Source organism: Stylophora pistillata, chromosome 2, assembly GCF_964205215.1.
Source record: "Stylophora pistillata chromosome 2, jaStyPist1.2, whole genome shotgun sequence".
In the NCBI taxonomy this organism is placed as follows: Eukaryota; Metazoa; Cnidaria; class Anthozoa; order Scleractinia; family Pocilloporidae; genus Stylophora; species Stylophora pistillata.
This window is the reverse complement of record NC_142520.1, coordinates 53,104,878-53,119,924: the sequence shown is the minus strand read 5'-3', so window position 1 is coordinate 53,119,924 and position 15,047 is coordinate 53,104,878. Positions and strand designations below refer to the sequence as shown.

General features: G+C 37.2%; 3 protein-coding genes across 4 annotated transcripts in view; all 3 read left to right on the top strand.

The window, feature by feature from the left end:
• LOC148740315 (uncharacterized) overlaps window positions 1–15,047 on the top strand; it is an 87,649-nt gene that overhangs the window by 29,887 nt on the left and 42,715 nt on the right. The gene's annotated exons all lie outside the window — the stretch shown is intronic.
• Window positions 1–15,047, top strand: part of LOC148740317 (uncharacterized) — a 65,169-nt gene that overhangs the window by 19,723 nt on the left and 30,399 nt on the right. The gene's annotated exons all lie outside the window — the stretch shown is intronic.
• Window positions 1,692–11,413, top strand: LOC148740320 (uncharacterized). Its single transcript, XM_088749140.1, has 6 exons — window positions 1,692–1,986; window positions 4,942–5,608; window positions 6,763–7,148; window positions 8,111–8,813; window positions 9,755–9,851; window positions 10,356–11,413. Exons 2-6 carry the CDS (start codon window positions 5,290–5,292, stop codon window positions 10,666–10,668), a joined length of 1,818 nt encoding a protein of 605 aa, XP_088605266.1. The 5' UTR covers window positions 1,692–1,986; window positions 4,942–5,289; the 3' UTR covers window positions 10,669–11,413.

Genomic DNA, 15,047 nt, shown 5'->3' with positions numbered 1-15,047 from the left:
CTATAAAATTAATATGGGCCTGCTTTCTTTCGCGCTTTTCATGAGTAACTTCATTTGTCTCTACTCGGGGCATTGATATCTGCCATTTCACTGCTACCGACGCTCGTTTTAGTTTTCGTGAATTTTTTAGGATGAAGAGGCATGTGTGGAAAAAAAACCAAACCACGTCGCTATGTTCACCATAAGGTGTCTCTGATTGAAACATGAGGATAGTCATTTATCGGTTGATGTGCCGCCTCTTACGCGGTCTTGAAAAAAAGTCGCTCTTAATACCTCAAGAAGACACAGAAAGTCCGGAAAACCCCTTTATCAAACTCGAAAAGATTTCAAAGTGAAAATCTCAAGAATGTGCTCCCGAAGAAAAATTAACGAAACTTAAGCTTCTTCTCCGCTAGATGAAACTCCAGCAAATTTTTATTCTACGCTGTATGTGTCATTATCAAATGATCTGAGGATCCTGGAATGGTTTGTAGAATAAATCAAGCGTGAAACAGGAACCTAACCTCGGTCATCAAGTCTGGAAGAAGTAAAAAGGAGATTCCCAGCAGTAACTAAAGACTGCAGATGAAGATAAAGCAGCGTACATTTTACTTCTTACACATATTTCTTACCTTGGAATATTCGCATTTTACTGTCTGGGATTTGCTCTTAGTAGAGTATCATGCTGTGTCATATGAATGCACATACCACTGCAGTGTCCAATGTCTCTCCTTATTTGATTAAATCCATGGAAACGAGTTTTGATTGTAGTACACGTCAAGTTTTGTAGTTTTGTTTATTCGTATCCGTGTAGTTATTCCTGTGTTTGCTCGGAAACTCAAAGTAGTGTTTAAATATTGTCCAGTCAGCCAACCAGTTGCCGGTCATTCACTAAGACATGCAGTCAGTCAACCAGTTGCTGGTCATTCACTATGACATGTAGTCAGTCAACCAGTTGCCGGTCATTCACTAAGACATGCAGTCAGCCAACCAGTGGCCGGTCATTCACAAAGACATGCAGTCAGCCAACCAGTGGCCGGTCATTCACCAAGACATGTAGTCAGCCAACCAGTTGCCGGTCATTCACTAAGACATGCAGTCAGTTAACCAGTTGCCGGTCATTCACTAAGACATGCAGTCAGTCAACCAGTTGTCGGTCATTCACTAAGACATGCAGTCAGTCAATCAGTTGCCGGTCATTCACTAAGACATGTAGTCAGTCAATCAGTCGTACAGTGAGTCGTTCGAACGACTTTGCTCATTGTAATGTTTGAGTTTTTGAGTAAGCCCCTATACTATGCTGGAGGTTACTTGCGGTGGATCAGTATCCCGGCATTCTCCATGCTCCAGAAACGTGAATAAGCTCTGATAGAGATGTACCACTGACCTCATAACACTAATACCAGAGAGGGTCTCTAAATGGCCTTTCTAAATGATTTCGGACGTTTAAGGGCACGCGCACCAAAAAGTCTTGCCTCATTAAGTACTATTCTACCAAAGATTGTTAATGACACTACTGTACCTGGCATTAAAGGCGGAGTGTGCGCATTAAAGCCCACATGAATTCAGTTATCGCTACCTTTTAAAAGTATCCAAGATTACCAAGAGTAACCGAGCTATTTAAATAGTGCCCTTCCGCCTCCCGAACTTCCAGTCACGTTTTCTTGCCATCACACCCACATCGCTTTGTTGAGATGAATTGTAAACTTCAGATAAGTTTTTATCACTTCTTAAGATCTATCAATTTACATTCAGCAAATATTACTTGGATACCTTCTGAAACATGAATTAACTTCTTCACCAGTCCGCTGACGCAGCGAAGAGACAACCACTCCCCCATTCCCTGTCTTAGTCTACCCAAGTACCCCTGGTCGCGTGAAATGTGAGAAGCATTGTGATGTAAATCGACCCAATTTGAGAGTCAGGTAGTGACTACAACGAGCTTGTCTACAATCTGTCTTTGATTTCGTCATAATTCGCCGCAGTTGTTGTTTACTTTGCTGAGACGTAAGTATTATGTTCAACACAGATGAGAATTTAGCTTATGTGTGTAAACTGTAGCCTCGCTAGACTCCTGAAACGCGAACAAAGATGTTTCAGCTGGGAATTAACTCGGACTCTCCGCCCGATGAAACTGAAGTAATTTCCCCTTGAGTGTTTTAGTCGACATTTCCCCTTAGTTTAATCTAATTCTCTGGTATCTTCGATACGATTCTCTTTCGCTTTGTATCCTAAGTTTGCTTGGTTCTGATCTGTTGTTCGTACTTAAAGTTAAACGACGCTCGTCAAATGCAGAGCACTTTCGTCATGCGATCTTTCAGGAATCAGTCGGTGTTCTCTAAGAGACGAGTTGAAGTAGAAACTCCAAGCAACAGCAAGAGGGAAACAGTAATTTTAAGTTATGATAGCGTATTTAACGGTACAATATTGGAATGGGAATGCACCAGAGAAACTGTTTCTGATCGTGTTGACGTCAATTAGGTCTAATCGTTATCTGTCTTGTTGAGCGTGGATTAGTATTCACAACAAGTAATGATAGCGTTTAAACTGATAGCAAAATTTTTGCATGATTCCCTGGATTGTACTTCATTTTAATTTTATCTAATAGAAGTTAGAAATGTACTCGAAACCGCCAAGGTCTGTTAAGTAACCAAGTGTAGGCATGATTATATGATCTACAGGCAGTAATATGTCACGTATTTGATACTTGCTCGCTTTCTGATTCGGTAATTGTCAAGTGAAAAAGTACAAGTCAAATTCTTAGAAACTTTCAAACTCACTCATTTTTTATTCATTAACAAGCTTTTTTTGTAAGATGTAGCAACTACAGCATACTTGAATGTGCATTTCAAGCCAAAAATTTTTGATTCCAGTATTTGGCCTGTTCTACGTTTCGTGTTTGCGAAAGCAACAAACGCTTCCCTGTTTGTATTCAATAACTTTGATTATTATACTTTGGACATACTATGAAAAACCTGTTTGGTTGAGAGCTTTCAATCAACATACTAAAGTGTGTATACTTGACATGATAAATGCAATATTTCCAGTGAATGTTGAATTCATTTATTTTTTTTTTTATTTAAGCACATTTTTCATTGTTTTCCCCAAAATCACCTAGGCCTAAGGAGGGGATTACAATATTACAAGTTTTTATCCAATTTATTCAGGGACACAGACACACAAACAACCCTCCATTGGCAATAACAATGAGTTAAACCTACAAAGCTAGAGGGGGTTTATTATTTAAACAATCAAATAATGGCCTCTGAGAAGCCATTAGTATTAATTATCAAACTTTGAACTCTGTGAAAAAAACCACAGTTGACATTGTAATTTACAGTCTGAATACCATACAATACAAATTTAGTTTCCTAATGTATCGCTGCTCAGTGACCATGCTTCACCTAGAATGTTTGTAGCAGAGGTAGAATTAGGACATCACGTTGAGCTCAGTGTACCTTAGAAAAACAAGAAATAGTATTTCACTAATTCAGAGTCAAAACTGCACTGGGAAATACATAGGTGATGCACAGCTATTAATTTTCAAGAGATATTCTCAAAGAAAATAGGAACCCAGACTGAGGTAGGTGTGATCAACAGATGCATGCCATGTAACAGAACAATCCTATAACTTAGTGTCAGTATTCAGAAAGAGAATTTACCAGGTTTGATCTCAAAGTGGGAAGAGATACAGAGATTGGGACAACTAGGTCCAGACAATTCTAGCCAGTGATAATGGATGGAAAAAAAAGACTTTTGAAATGTAGAATTCTCTAAGGAAATTGAGTGAAGTTTTCTTTTGATTTAAGACAAAAATATGTATATCCACTTGACAGTTTAGGGAATAGCTAAGTTGAATAATGTGGAGCAAGATTCTTGGCTATTTTGTAAAATTGGCTTAATGTATGTAGTTCTCTCCTCAAACTAAGAGGCTTCCAAGCAAGTTCATCATGTACCTTTGTCGAGCTGGTTCCCATTTTTAGTTATGCTTTAAACATAAACAAAAAATTATTATCAGTTTTCTTTACTTTTTTTAATTAAAATAATTGTTTATTGCATCAACCACATCATTACACGACATAATGTGTACAACAACTGTTGCTGACCTAGATCTCACGCAAGATGTATCATAAATTGAAAATTGTTGTCTCAAAACCATCTTACTGGGTGACAAACTCTTAAAAAAAAGAAAAAAAAATTAAAAAAGAAAAAAAAATTTAAACAAAAACAAGGCTCTCACTCTGTTTTTTTCGTATTCCAAACAATGAATTATGTCAGAGAGAAGGACTTATGAAATCAGTTTCTGTTAAAGAACCTGCAGGACCATCTTCTGAGTAATTTTCTGTGTCAATTGCAAATGAAAACAACTTACAGAGGATAAAATGAAATAACAGGTCTGGAAAAAGCCACTTGGTTTGAATATTTTCAGCTTGGAAATCATTCATGTTTTGGTTTATATTACAACTGTTTAAGGTTATCACATCAAAACATAACCAACCATAGATATGCACTAATGATCTCTTTCCTGTTAGATATTAACCTTTACAATGAAAGTAATCTTCATGTTGTTTTTAAAGAGTCAGGAGAACTCTGTTTTAAAATTCAAGTATTTTCTTGTTCGTAATAGCCTTGTTGTTAACATGTATAACGCAAGCAGTTGTTTAGTTTTGACAAAAAAAATTATACAGTGAGACTAAAGTCAAAATGTCTGACATGAAAATAAATAACTAGAGCTTTTTACAAATAAGCAGTGTTTACTCAGAGTGTTTAAAAGAACACTGAAGGGTGGATGGCTTCCAAAGATTGTACTTAGAGGAATAAAATATAAGTCATTAGTTTGGTTTAGTAGAAGTTAAATTATAAACCTCATTTTTTCCATTTTTGGTTCAATGGTTATAATGCCAAAGCAAGTTAGTTTAAGTTGCTCACCTTTAATGACAGCTTTTATTTTTGTTCTGACAGTTTCCCATGAATGAAATGGAATTTCTTTCTAAAGAGGAGTTAAGAAGAAAGATGTTGACATCTTTCGGAGGAACAAGTTTAAAACTCAGTTTATATCTCGGTGGTTAAAGTTTGCATGAATTGCCTGCAGCTTTGTTTGAATTGACTGAGTTGGAGGAACTTGACCTGTCATTGAATAAACTTACAACAATACCTGAAAGTATCGGAAAACTAAACAATCTTACGTGTCTTGATGTGAGTACAAACCAGCTGTCCATATTCCCTACAAGTTTGACTCAGCTGAAGAAACTCAGATGGCTGTACATCACAGATAACAAACTAACCACCATCCCTGATGCTATTGGGGAGATGGTGGAGCTGGAGGGACTGGAGCTGAGTTACAACCAGTTGACTGTGTTGAGTCCAGCTTTAAAACAGCTGAAGAAACTCAGATGGCTGAACATCACAGATAACAAACTAACCACCATCCCTGATGCTATTGGGGAGATGGTGGAGCTGGAGGGACTGGAGCTGAGTTACAACCAGTTGACTGTGTTGAGTCCAGCTATAAAACAGCTGAAGAAACTCAATGTTTTGTCTGTGAGAGGGAATCCTTTTACAGTTGAAGGAATGAGAAGTGTTATGGAGGTAAAGGATAAGATTGACTTTGTATCATCAGATGTCCCAGGTGAGTAAAGGAAATTCTTCTTCACATTAATGTTGTGACATGTGCATTTACTAAATTGGTTCTAATGGTTGACTTGCAAGTGGTTATGCTGCTTGTTACTGATAATTACAGGCAGCTGACAATAGTTTCATAATAAATCCTGAAAAGAATAATGAAGTAAGTGCTGTCACAGTTATACTGTATGATCGAACAAAGGTTGTATCACTTTAGAAATACATGATATTTGTACTGGAAGTTTTAGTTATATTTTGAAAGCTTTATTTCAACGATTTGGCTGACATTGAAAGTTCAGTTGAGCTACAGTGTACTATAATTAGATAGGGAATTGAGGAGGGATTAAGTTTATTACAAATCATTTTACACTAAGGGATTATTGTAAGTTGTAATTTTTGCTTTCTAGTTGATTGGAATTTAAGAAGTTTATTGCAAATTATTTCACAGTTGTAGGAATTGCAGTTGTAATTTTTGCTTTCTGTTTATTAGACTTTATTTAAGGAAGAATTAAGTTTATTACAAATCATTTCTCATCCAGGAATATAGTACTGTAAGTTGTAACTCCACAATTTTTGCTTTATTTTATTGGAAGTTATTAAGAATGTAACAACATTTAGCTTATCATACAGAATTTATGGACTAATATGATTTTAAAACGAGAGTTTAGGTGATTGGGAATAAAACTTTTGTCTTAACTGGTCAAGAGTATTTCTGATAATTGTTACACCATAATTTATGCTGCCCTTGTAATATTTTAGAATCTATCAATTGCTACATTTTGGGAATGTGATTTTTCTATCTGTTTTCCAAACACCATTTGGCAGAATTGACATCAATTATTGCCTTTGTTTAGTTTGATCAGTCACATTAAAATCAATTTACTCTTAATGTTTCATTTCATCGAGTAAGTTTATAATAGTCATTGTGTATGTGTTTACCTAACTCACCGATGCAAAGATTTTTACATGTATATACTAGCATAGTTTCTAACTTTATGCATGAAGGACATGTAATTAAATTGACTTATCAGGCCTTTTTCAGATTGTGTTTGAAACTTATAAAAGCAGAAATTGCTTTTCCTTTAGGGTTATTATAATAATTACAACTTCCTCTGATTAGCCTTTTTCCTTTGGCTCAATCATGATGACTTTTTTAATTAGATGATGTGGATAGACAAAGAGCGCTAGGACCATTGGCACAGTTGGCTTATAAAGAGGCTTTAAAAGATGGATATGTACAAGTTTACCGTGGTCGTGTTATACTAGTTGGTCAGGATCGCGCCGGTAAAACCAGTCTGAAGAAGAGTCTTTTAGGCCTTCCATTTGACCCTAAAGAACAGAGTACTGAGGGGATTGAAGTGGATCCTTCAAAATGTGAAATTGATGTTGACCAAGCTGTCAAGAACTGGCAGTTGACCAAGGAGAGTAAACCAGGACTGGTTGAATGTTCAAAAGATGTAGCAAAGATTGTGGTTGGCAAAATGTGTGGAGCAGATATTTCTCAATTTTTTAAAGGAAGAGACAACCGAAGAAGGAGAACTGAAATTAGAAGATGAAGTTGAAGGTGTTTTCAAGTCCAAGCAGGTTTGAGAGTTTAATAAAAATGCTGAGAATTTTATAAAAGGAGGAGAAGGGAGGAAAGCAGCCGAATTAGCCTTTTGAGAAATATTTGTTTTTAAAGAGAATGAATAGGATTAGAACTTGCTATTTTTTAAAATTCTCTTCTTTATTAAAATTCTAAATTTCTTACATTCAGAATTGTGTCTGAAACAGTCTGTTTGTTTTGGATGTTTTCACAAAAGTTTAGATGAGACTAAATTTTATTTACACATCAGGTAAAAAAGAACTGCAAGTAATTTTTGTTTAAACATCTTGAATGAAGGCATACATGCAAAACTTTTACTACAAAAATGAGGGGCATCTTTTGATTTTTCCATTCTTCAATTGCTTTTCCATTGGTGTCTTCTCTTAACTTAAAGGAAACTTGAGATTTTTTTCTCCAATTATATTTAAATTTTTAGTCGTAATTAATTTTTATTCTCTGATATAATGTTTTCATAACTCTTTTTGCATTTTGGCTATAAAATCCTTATAGAGGAGCTTTAATGAATGTATGTTATGCTAATGCTTATGTAACTTCAGTCTCAACAAACATTTCTTGGTTTGAGTTGACTATCTCCAGGGTGCGAGGATTTGCTCTTCAATGTCTTATTCTATGCAATTAAGTTTCTCTCTGTCTAAAGGCTCTTACACTTGAGATGTCAGCTTCAGAACTCTCTACAGTAGCTAATTTACAACTTCAACTCAGTTGGTAAACCAAGTTATCTTGTTATACCCCCCTCACCAAAGCAGTACAACAGTTTTTTTAGAAACTTTCCCCTTAAAATTATTCTAGACTGAGGTGATCATAATTTTTTACAATTTAGCAGCCTGTTCATAACATCAAGTTTTGAATACATAATTATATACACTCAAGTGAGCATAATGTTTCATTTAATTCTCCATTCAGATTGAGGAGGATGAAGGTTTCACAGATATTCTGCAAAACAATGCCAATGAACATTCTACTGAATGTGAAGGTAAAAACATGCAAGCTGAGCCTGATGTGATGATTGATGTTTCTCAACCTTCTGATACTGTGAAGCATGTTAATCAGTTGTTAAAGTATGCCGAACGCAAACCCATCAAAAGTGCCTTACTCGCAGAAGAATCCTATGTTACAATGGATGTTTGGGACTTTGCAGGGCAGCACTTGTACTATGCCAGCCATCCTATCTTCCTATCACAGCGGGCACTTTACATATTGGTGCACAATCTCAGCAAGCCTCTGGATGCCCCAGCTGAGCCCTGCGTGAGACAAGGGAGTAATGATGTGAAGTTGGAAAACCCTAACAATGAAACAAACATGGAGAATTTGCTCTCATGGTTGGCTACAGTACACAGTGTTTCCCTGGCCAATGATGACACAGATGATGATCCACAACACAAGCTGCCCTACCTTCACCCCCCGGTGTTCATTGTTGGCACACATGCTGACAAACCAGATAAAGACATTGCAGTAATAAAGAAACAAATTCAGAAGAGAATTTCTGGTATGGAATATGAGAAGCATGTGGTCAAACCCTTATTCTGCATCGACAACACTCAGAGGCCTAATTTGATGAAAAAATTTATCCGAAAGATTGGAAAGCAGATTGAAAAAGATAAAACAGGTAAGATAAATGATTTTATTACACGACTCGGGCAGTCAGAGGGCCAATAACTAAAATCAACCAATCAAAATGCTCCATTGCCAGTCCAATATATAGTATTGGACTGGGCACTGTCCCGAATGATAAAACAAGTAAGATAAATGATTTCATTTTGTATCCCTAACCATAGGTTACTTGCAGTAATTGTTGACTTTATAATTGTATAAAAGCTTATCTTTGGGTGAATTTCAAGAACACTTGATTAGTAGCAATTTTTGAAACCAAAAGCCCAATATTGGGAGATGGTTGACAAGCATTGAGTATACAATAATTATTATCTGACTCACATTTGTTACATGTTATCCAGCAGCAGGCAGTGTGTTGTGCTTCATTATAATTTGAATTGCAAGTAGATAGAGAGACAGAACATTCTAGTGAAAGTTGTAGAGGGATTAAATGATATTACTATGGTGGAATGAGTTAGGACTTAATTATAGTGGAAAAAAGTCAGAGTTTGAATTGCAAGTAGGTAGAGAGACAGAACAATTTTTCTAGTGGAAGTTGTAGAGGGATTAAAAGATATTACCATGGTGGAATGAGTTAAGACTTGATTGTAGTGGAAAAAAGTCAGAGTTGTTTGTTGTTGTTGTTTTTTTTAATAACCTGCACTCTGCTTTAAGCTTTCAGCTACTCTATATTCTGAATATACTGGCAGCATCATATAGAGTCCAATTAATTTTTGGAGATGGAGCCATTAATTTCAGAGTATGGAATAATTATAGGGAACAGAAGAGCTAAAATGTGGGGATTTAAAGAGATTGTCATCTTAGCTAAGTTGTCAGCTGTAAAATCTCTGCAATTATACAAGTATAAAATTATGCTATCATACTATGCTCATTGTAAGCGCATGTTTCTGTGTTGTATTATGCTTTGAATTCCTTTTCTAAATATATATCCTGCAGAGCAAGAAGGAAAGGTAGATGGTATAAATAAATTACAGAACACAATCCTGAAGGTGTTGAAGCAAGAGCCTTATATGGGAGAAAAGATACCAGTGAGGTGAATAAAAAACACAATTTATTTGGAAAAACCCCAGTTCATGCACTCCAAATTCGATTTTTTCCCTCAAATCAGCCATGATAAAGATTTTAAATGGTATGCCGTGTATTTAGTATTATCTTATGTGCAGGTAAGTAATAAAAAATATCCTTCCACCACTGGATTAAATTGTGGGTACATCAAAATTTGCAAAACTATAGATTGTACAAATGCACAGCAGTTGCTTCAGTGCAGACAAACAAAATTTAAATTTGTGTCATTACGACAATGTTATAATTCTAAAAGATAAGAAGATGTGATTGATATTTAAGTAGGCACAGTTCTTGGAATTGACTTTGTATGTTGCAAAAAATAATCATGTCTGTTGTAGTTGAAAGTTGAAGATAGTATGATCGAGGCAATACATGTATTAACACTTGAGGACTTTAAACACATGCATGTCGGACTGAATTTAAGACCCAATTTGATGCCAGAATGCATGGTAGGTATTCTGTTGCTTTCTAGGTGGTTTCTGTTTGAAAAAGTGATTGAAGGTTTGGTGGCTAAACAGATTTATCACAGAAATCTGAAACAACTTGAGCACTATGCAAGGAAAAAGTGTTTCATGGAAGTTGCAAAAGAGTTTGACTCCATGATCAGTTTTTACCATGGCCGGGGGATGATAATCAAGCACCGCAATACAGTTGTACTGAAGGCTCAGTGGCTGATTGATCTGTTCAAGCAGCTGATAACCATTCCACCTTTCAATAAACAGGTAGAAAAACTATTTCATTTTAGAAAGACTAGCTTACTTGGAAACTGTTGTTCAATAAATTAGAACAACAGGAAACTAAGCAGGATGATTCTTCGAAGAAATGGGCGCTTATTTCAAAAGCTATAGAGAACATGTAGAGGGGTAGACAGCATCGACCAGCGGCTCTTCTGATGTCAGCCGTAATGTCATTGTTTGATCTGATTGATTGCATAAATACGCCCCAGTACTTGAGGGGCTAAACTGTGCTGCGAATCCAGTTTTCCTCGATGTAACCGACGAACTGCTGTGAAGGCTCCGTCTTAGCTTCTGGTTTTAGGCTACCGATGGTTGCGGCAATGTGTTATAATTTGTTGGGTAGGAATAAAACATAAACCCGTAGATGATAAATCAAACAACAATTATGAAACGTATATGTATTTCATATATATTTTTTTGTTGTTTGATTTATCATCTACGGGTTTATGTCGAATTAATTTGATGGCCTGCTCCCAGTTGGCTTGTTAGCTCAATTGGTAGAGGGCTGCACTAGTATCGCAGAGGTCAGTGGTTCGAATGCCGTACAGGCCTGAATTTTTTTTTTTCAGGTCTGATTTTCACTATTGCTTAAATAGTGCTTTACTGCGAAGGATCGTGCACACATACGTTTCCTAACCGCAGTTCATATATATGTATTTCACATATATTTGTTGTTTGATATATTTATATCATAACACACATAATATGTTATGTTCTGTAATTGTTTTAATGCTAATTGACGTAATTTTCTTTAGGGTTTATCTTCAAATGTGGCTGCTAGATCACTCGGTGAAGCAAGTGAAATTGATCCAATGAAGTCTGACACGGCATTGAAGGTGACTCTCCTGGGCAGTGAGTGGAGTTCATCAATGGGAGGCTTGTCCACCATAAACCGACGGCTTGCCATTCTGTTCGCCAAACATCCGCAAGTAGACGTCACTCTCCTTGTTCCACAGTTTGCCTGTTCTGAAGAAGAGAGGAGAATGGCAACGAGTCACAATGTATCCTTGAGAGAGGCACAAAGACGCCCGGGTTATGCCGACCCCCTTGACTGGCTGAGTGCCCCACCGAGAGATCTGGCCATTGACATAGTACTGGGTCATGGAGCAAAGCTTGGTAAACAAGCTCAATTTATTAAAGAATCGCACCAGTGCAGGTGGATACAGGTAGTGCATACTGCACCTGAAGAACTTGGAATGCACAAAAACTATCCTATGGCAATTTGTAAAGGTGAAGAGAAGAACAGAACTGAAGTGGAGTTGTGTAAGTTGGCAGATGCTGTGGTAGCAGTCGGACCGAAGTTAACAGACGCTTTCTCCGCTCAGCTCTGCTTATGCAAGAGTCACGAAGACATCCTTCCACTGACTCCTGGAATTTTCCTTGAATTTTCAGACGTAGAACAACGCCCAAAGGAGAGCAAAAAGTTCAAGGTACTGACGTTTGGCCGTGGTGATCCAGAGGACTTCAGCCTGAAGGGCTACGATATCTCTGCCAGAGCAATAGTTGAACTGAAAGACAGATCTTACTGTCTCATCTTCGTGGGTGCACCTGACGGTAAACAGGATGAGGCTGCAGAAAATTTGCTAAAGAGTGGAATCGATAAAAGCCAGCTGACTATGAGGAAGTTTGTAAAGAGTAAAGAAAGATTGAAAGAATTATTTTGTGAAGTTGATCTCTGCATGATGCCCTCCAGAACGGAGGGTTTCGGCCTGACAGCATTAGAAGCTTTGTCTGCTGGTCTTCCCATTCTTGTCAGTGGCAACTCAGGATTTGGTGAGGCATTGTGCACTGTACCATCAGGCAAATCATTTGTTGTGGAGTCTGAGGACCCTAAGGAGTGGGCAATAGCAATTGCTGGTGTCCGACAGAAGGAAAGATCAGACCGCCTTCATGAGACTCAGCAACTGAGGAGTTCCTATGAAGAGAAGTTCAACTGGGAGAAACAGTGTGACATTCTTGTGGAGAGGATGTGGGACATTGCCCGGGGTGAGAATATTTTGAATATCCTACAAAAAGTGTTTTTGGGGACGACTCGGCTTTCAGTCCCTTATAAAGCATCATGGAAAGCTGGGACACTACAAAAATAAATGTTTAACCTGAATAGTAATCAGTTGTTTTATTGTCTTATTGGTTGGTGTAATATTAAAAAAGAGGTTTCTTTCTATCTTTTTAGCTTCTAAAAGACAAGACCCAAGATTCAGAACTCAGGAGGGCGAAGATGTGGATACGCCAACCGAACAACTAGCAGTTGATTCATTACTGACTCCAAGTGAGTAACAAAATATTCATGACGCATGGCAATTGACTTCCCCAAAGAGTAACAGACAGGTTTGAAGAAGATCCAACATTTCTCCTTTCCTTTTCTTTCAACTTCAGGCCAGTTACGCTTTTTGAAAATGGCACTTGTGATAATATTTTGCACTGCGGAAGAGAGATGTTCTTTTTGTACCTCTGCTTTCTCCGGTTATGATCCAAAGACATGTATACACTAATTTGATTTTCTTCTACTTTCTGATATGGGCGGAAGACATAGTGTAATTTTTGTTTTAGTCAATTGAAGTTTTTATTCCATTTCACAAGAAAGCAAACAAAAATTGCGTAAAACAGGAAGACTTGGGGCGTTTTTTTTTTTTTTTGTTCTTTTTTAGTCGTGGGTACGCGAAGTGTACAAACGACTATTAGAATGGGGCAGAATATGCAAATGTGTCACTCACTCAGATGTAAACAAATCGATAATAATAACGACTTTCCGCAATTATACGGGAACACCTCTATTACATTTCCGGGAGGTCGAGGGTTCGAGCCCCGGCCGGACCAACACTCAGTGTCTTAAAATAATTGAGAAGAATTTGCTACCTTTCTATAACATCAAGAAATGGTTAGATATTCTAGTCTTCTCGGATAGGGACGAATAAATGGAGGTCCCTTCTCCTGCAGGGTTGGGGTAGGAGACGTTAATTTCCCACACACGAGATTACTGTGTGATGGATGTCCTCCTCTGGGGTGGGATGGGTGGGATATTGGGCGTACTTAATTTGGAGCCTCGCTCTGTTGTGCGACCCTCACCATACTCTGGTGAAAGTGATTAAATAAATTAAGTTTATTTAAATAAATTAAATAAATAAACTTTAAAATTTAACTGGACCTTTCTTTGAAGGAGTTTCGATTTTGATTAAAATACTCGTCGTAGTTAGCACATGTGCTAACTGCGACGTCAAAGCTCTTTGAAATACTAAAGGTGTAGCTATGAGTGAAGACGCTTAATGCAATTGCTTTTCCGCGATCATCTTTCGCCATCATTTGCATTATTGTGGAATATTCCTCGCCGTTCCCTGGGATATTTTTTTTTCGACAAAGCGTCCAGGCCACAATCGTTCTTAAATACAATTTCAAGCCTTCATTCTTCTCACTGCGAGCCGTCAGTATTTACATCGTTATATATCGCTAAAATGAGTAACCGGCGAAGTTTTATAGGGGAAAGCGAGGCGTTGTTTTCGTGACTAGCCAATTGTTTAAGTTTCTGATGGTTTTACCTCTCATCTGTTTGGTAACTACGCAAACATTAATTTGTAAAAACCATTGTGTGTACACCCCTGAACGTTAAAAATATATCAAGTCGAAGGAATAGTTTTTGTTATTATTACTTAAATAACAGTTTTCAAAATTTCCAGTCTGCATTCTGTACCCAATCTGCAGTCTGTAGTCTGCATTTTGCACCCAGTCTGCATTTCGTACCCGGTTTACAGTCTGTATTTTGTACTGACCGATAGCTAAAATGTGAATTCTGACCATTCACCCAACATCATCCCAGCAGTTCAAAGTAATGCCATGTAGTTTCAACTGTATCAGGGAATTACCCATTAGAATTTAATTATCCTCAAAACTCATTCCAACGCGATGTATCCACGACTTATTCACAGTTTCCTTTGATTTTTCCCGAAACGAAGCCCAAGTTGAAATGCTGTTGCTATCAAAACGTGTATTTGTACCGGCTATTCAGAGTGTAGTCGTTTTCCGACACAATAATAAAGTAATCATATATTAATACGATTAATCCTTCATTTATACGAGGTCTAACCCTAACCGCGGTTTTCATTAAAATAAATGTACTTCCCAAAATTTAATATAGTTTAGAACGCGGTTTTGTCAAAAAACGGCACAGTGAAGTTTGTTCAAATAACCGGCGCTGGGGTTCTTTTTCCAGTTCTGCAAAAATGTCAGAGTTTAAACCTTGTCGTAAATTTTTCCTCATTGCATCTTCTCTCTTGACTTTTAGTATATTCGTTTGCAAATAAAAAGTCACAATTTATCATTTCAAGGCTCAGTAGTTGGACAATACACTGGTTGTTTAGTGGTTGAAGCCCTTTTTACCTTTTTTACCCCCAAACTTCTCTGTAAAGATGGGGAATTGTTTCGTCTCTTTCATG

Coding starts and splice junctions, on each gene's coding strand:
- LOC148740320 (XM_088749140.1), top strand. CDS start 5,290: ATGGTGGAGCTGGAGGGACTGGAGCTGAGTTACAACCAGTTGACTGTG. Junction 7,149..8,110: donor GAAGAAGGAGAACTGAAATT/AGAAGATGAAGT, acceptor TTCTCCATTCAG/ATTGAGGAGGATGAAGGTTT. Junction 9,852..10,355: donor GGAGAAAAGATACCAGTGAG/GTGAATAAAAAA, acceptor GTTGCTTTCTAG/GTGGTTTCTGTTTGAAAAAG.